Source organism: Oncorhynchus kisutch, linkage group LG26 (genome assembly GCF_002021735.2).
Source record: "Oncorhynchus kisutch isolate 150728-3 linkage group LG26, Okis_V2, whole genome shotgun sequence".
Lineage (NCBI taxonomy): Eukaryota > Metazoa > Chordata > Actinopteri > Salmoniformes > Salmonidae > Oncorhynchus > Oncorhynchus kisutch.
Window position 1 is genome coordinate 45254130 of NC_034199.2, and position 5106 is coordinate 45259235.

The 5106-nt window shown below is 36.7% G+C and overlaps 1 protein-coding gene across 1 annotated transcript; it reads right to left on the minus strand.

Moving 5' to 3' along the window:
- Positions 1-2685: 2685 nt before the first annotated feature.
- LOC109884399 (trace amine-associated receptor 13c-like) lies at positions 2686-3953 on the minus strand. The gene has a single exon (XM_031806244.1). It carries the CDS (start codon positions 3895-3897, stop codon positions 2938-2940), a length of 960 nt encoding a protein of 319 aa, XP_031662104.1. The 5' UTR covers positions 3898-3953; the 3' UTR covers positions 2686-2937.
- Positions 3954-5106: the final 1153 nt, after the last annotated feature.

Sequence of the window (5106 nt, forward strand, 5' to 3'; positions counted from 1 at the left end):
AAGCGTATACATTACAACTATTGATATGTTCTAGTCCATTTTGACACCTTAAATGTCTACTTATTGTGAGAAATTACACAGGTCACCCAAAACATTGATTAATAGTTCCAAAGATACAAATAGGTCTCACTTTAGATTAGTGACTGCAAAAATACTTGATTAGTAAATGAATTAATCATTAAAATATCATTTAAAAGTTGTTTATACATGTGAGAATACATAGCTTACTTACTTTTAACAAATGTGGGACCTAATGATTAGTAAATAGCGAGTAAACTGTAAATGACTGTAGACAAGTGGCTTATTACTGAACATTATTATAAAGTGTTACCAAATTAAGTCATGAATAAAAAATGACACAAACGTGACATTCACACAATCACAGGATTTTGTGCAAGGTATGTTTACTGTTACAATACAGTAGTTAGACTTGTATTATAGATGGTCCTTGTGCCCAGGGTCTGGGGGCTACAGCTGAAGCTGTTGAGGAGGGCTAACTTGATTAAATTGCTAATCATGATTTATTCTGAACGAGTTGTCATTGTTGTGTGGGAAATTATTTTATAAGTGCTTTGGAGGTGATTGATTCAACTAAATGAAATGGAAATTACAGTCTTAGTCTTTTTGGTTTAAATCAGAGAAAACAACACACCGGAAAAGGAAAACTCTTGAATTGGAGAACGCATACTTCAGTGGATGTTAAGTGTTATTCCATGATAAATAGTAAGTATTCTAATAGAACATTCTGAGGACGTCATGAGTCGTTCTATATGTTTATTAACATCTCCCTCTAGTGGCTCAATTGTGACACAACGTCTTCATCATGTGGAGTAAAGTTGAAATGTACAATACTGCATGATATCAGATAACGTCCAGATCTAACTAAATTGTGTATTGTGTAAGTAGTTGATGGTTGAATGTAAGAATATGCAATTATGGGTAACACTTTATAATAACATTCAGTAATAAACCATTTGTAAGTCATTTCCAGTTTGTTCACCATTAAGGCCATATTTGTGAAATGTTACTCAGCTAGGTATTCTCACAATACACTGACATTACTTAACTCAGTGTTGTCACCATAGATACATGTGGTGTTGATACTGAATGATTTGGCTGGATTGGAATGGAATGACTTGGAGAAGGCATAAACTTGTTTTATAAAAGACATTGTAGTCATTGTGGATTGTGTACTCCAAATACCTAAGGCTGTGGTTGTTCCATGTTACTTAATGATAAATAGTATCTAGTGTTCTAATGTTACATTCTGAGGATGTCATGACTCACGCTATATGTTGTTTAACATCTCCCTCTAGTGGCTCAATTGAGGCAAGACGTCTTTATCAAGTATAGTTCAGTTGAAATGTACAATGTTGCATGATATCAGATAACGTACAAGTCTATCTCAGTGGTATAATGGTGTAGTTAAGGGTAAAATGTAAGAACATCCAATTATGGGTAACACTTTATAAATTCAGTAATAAACCATTTGTGAGTCATTTCCAGTTTGCTCACCATGTATTAATCATTACTATTCTTTAATTAAAAGTTAATAAACTAGGTATTCTCAAATGTGTAAATGCTACTATAACCATTAATGATTCAACACAACAGCGCAGGAGACCGCAGAAGACACTTGAACATCATCACACTGGTTATGAACACAATAACTACTCTCACTACCACTACTCTCACTACATCACTGCTGCCAGGTCAGGGGTCACTCAAGAGCAGCTCTCTCAGATCTTGTGGAGTCTGAATGAATATAGAGATTGGTAACATTTTGCAATAACACTTGCTAAGTCAATAGTTTATTCATCATTCATGTATCATTACTCCCACATTTGTTTTAGTAAGCTGGTTATTCACACATTTATTAACAACTTTTATAGTCTGTAATAATGATACATAAGATCATTCATAAGATGTTTAATGAGTTAACATCCTCTGTGTTGTTTGCTTATCGTTTACCATTGGTTTGTTCTAGGTTATTTTGAGACCTTAAGTAGAATCAGGTAGTATTGGAATGTCTACCAATAGCATGTCCATCTTTATGTGATAAATTAAACTGGTCACTGTTCAAAACATTTATAGAGTATTAATAAAGTATGAATAGTCCTCACTTTAGATTAGAGACTGGAAAACTACTTTACTAATGATCAGTAAATGGTTTATAAGTTAATGCATTAAACATCTTCTGGATGATCTTATGATTCACTATTACAGATTATAACAGTTGTTTATAAATGTGTGAATAACTAACTTACTAAAACAAATGTGAAAGTAATGATACATGAATGATTAATAAACTATTGACTTATTTACTAATCTATTATACATTCTTTATTACAAAGTGTTATTATAAAGTCTTACTAATCTCTATATTTATTCTGACTCCACAGCGTCTGAGAGAGCCGCTCTGGTGTGACCCCTGACCTGGCAGCAGTGATGTAATGAGAGTGGTGGTAGTGAGAGTAGTGGTAGTGAGAGTAGTGGTAGTGAGAGAAGTGGGAGTGTTCATACCCAGTATGTTGAGGTTAAAGTGTCTGCTGTGGTTTCCTGAGCTGTTGTGTTGAATCATTAGTGGATAGAGTAGTTATTTATACATTTGATAATACCTAACTGACTAACATTTAACAAATGTGGAAGTAATGATTAATAAAAGGTGAGCAAACTGTAAATTCCTTACAAATGGTTTATTACTGAATGCTATTATAAAGTGCATATTACATTTGACCATCAACTATTTACACAATACACCATAGAGTTATACTTGGATGTTATCTGATATCATGCATATTGTACATTTAAATTTTACAGCACTTGTTGAAGTGATCCACTAGACACTAGAAGGGCAATTCCAGTCCTCGGCGGCCTGATTGGTGTCACACTTTTCCACCATCCCGAGCTAACACATGTACTATGAAAACATTTGTACTACGAACGCCTTAAATTCAGAGTTAAAATATGTTTAGCCGTCACTTTGAACCATGGATAAAAGAAAGCATAAATGATTGGATTAATTAAGGAATTAACAAGAGGCAGAAAGCCGATGATAACTGATAATAAATTGTCAATTACAAAAGTAAAAAAGAAAACAAATAGAAATGGAATCCAACAATTGAAATAGTTGAAAACAACAATAGAAAGAGTTTTTGTTGCTTTTCTCTCAGACTTATTTCCCCGTGTAGTTTTAACACCAGACACATTGGCAGACTCTTTTGAAAACACATTTCTGGCCTGTGATCTGGCCACCACAAAGATTTTCATATAAAGTGTCATAATAATAGAGCACGGGACAACCATTGTAATTACAAGGTCGATGATATTACCCCAGGTTATTCCTTCAACAATAAAACATTCTTTCAAACACCTACCGGGTACCAGTACATTGACAAAGTTTTTTATAATAGCAGCACGGTATATGAAACAACAACACCAGGTAATGGATATACAACACATCATTCTTGTTGTTGTTATTTTAGAGTGGTACAATAAGGGATCACACACAGCAACATAGCGGTCAATAGATATCAAGACCAAATTGCCAAGCGATAAAGAAGTACATAAAAAAGTAATGTAGATCTGAAACACACAGAAATATTCTCCAAAACCCCAGCATGGTTCCATTAATGCTACAGTCGTTACTGGTATCACAATCAGTCCCACCAGGAGATCTGACACAGCCAGAGAGAGGATGAGCAGGTTGGTTGTAGTGTGGAGCTGCTTGAAGTGAGAGATGGAGATGATCACCATTAGGTTCAACAATACTGTAACTGCTGAAATCAATGAGAAGAAGATGTACAGTGTTATGTAGATAGATGTCGATAGCAAAGCCTTTCTGCAAGAAGAGTTTCCGTCTTGAAAACAGTATTGAACATCTTCATGTGTCTCCATTTGTAATAAAAGGTCAAAATGCTGATGTCCTGCTCCTGCTTGGTCCTGTGTGTGACCCTGTCAGGTCCGCCTTTTGACAAACTCTGAGCTCTGCCTCTCTATTTATCCCTGAGCTACTGACAGAAACTCCCCTCCCCGGAGTCTCTCTGCACACAAACACACACTAACAAACGGTTAGATAAACAAATCATTTGTGAAAACATGATGTAATGTATGACAGGATTGGATGTTGCTGTACCCACCAAGCCTGTCCTTCAGCCTTACTGATAGTCAGAGAAACAAACAAGATTCTCTGGTCTGATGATACCAAGATTGAACTCTTGCTCTGAATGCCAAGCTTCACGTTTGGAGGAAACCTGGCGGATGCCATGAGAACGCTTCCTGCCCCATTGCGTAGTGGCAACTGTATAGTTTGGTGGGATAGGAAAATTATCTGGGGCTGTTTTTCATGGTTTGAGCACGACCCCTTAGATCCAGTGAAGGGAAATCTTAACACTACAGCATACAATGACATTCTAGACTTTGTTTCAACAGTTTGGGGAAAGCCATTTCCTGTAACAGCATGAAAATGCTCCCGTGCACAAAGTGAGGTCCATTCAGCAATAGGTTTGTCAAGATAGGTGTGGAAGAACCTGACTGGCCTACACAGAGCCCTGACCTCGACCACATCGAAAACCTTTGGGATGAATTGGAACGCCGACTGCAAGTCAGGCCTAATCGGCAAAATATTGTATGGTGCAAAAGGCCTCATCAAACTGTATGATGATGTGGCCGGTGAGACTTTGATTATTGAAAGTCAAATATCTTGAAAAGTTGACATGAGACACTCAAATCATTTTGGGACTGTATCAACAGTGGACTAGTAAAAAAAAAAAACTAAAGATAGTTTTTGAGTGTAATTTCCCTTTAAGAGCATAATCGCTAACCTCTAGGCAACTCCACATTATTAGCCACAACCCAGGGTCAGTGATGCAGCACCACCCCGGGCTGCATCACGTAGTGCTCTGAAGAAGTTAACACAGCCATCTACACAAGGAGTACAGCCTGGAGGTATATGGTACGTAAACAACAACCTCAGAATACTACAACATGTATGTGTGTGTGTGTGTGTTTTAATACACAGTATGTGTGTTTTGTCCCTCCAGTTTCCCCATTATCTGTGGTCAGAACCAGGTCCCAGAACATGTGATTGTGGTGGTGAACAACCCT

Excerpts from the sequence above, each read along its gene's own strand:
- LOC109884399 (XM_031806244.1), bottom strand. The coding sequence starts at position 3,897 with ATGGAGACACATGAAGATGTTCAATACTGTTTTCAAGACGGAAACTCT.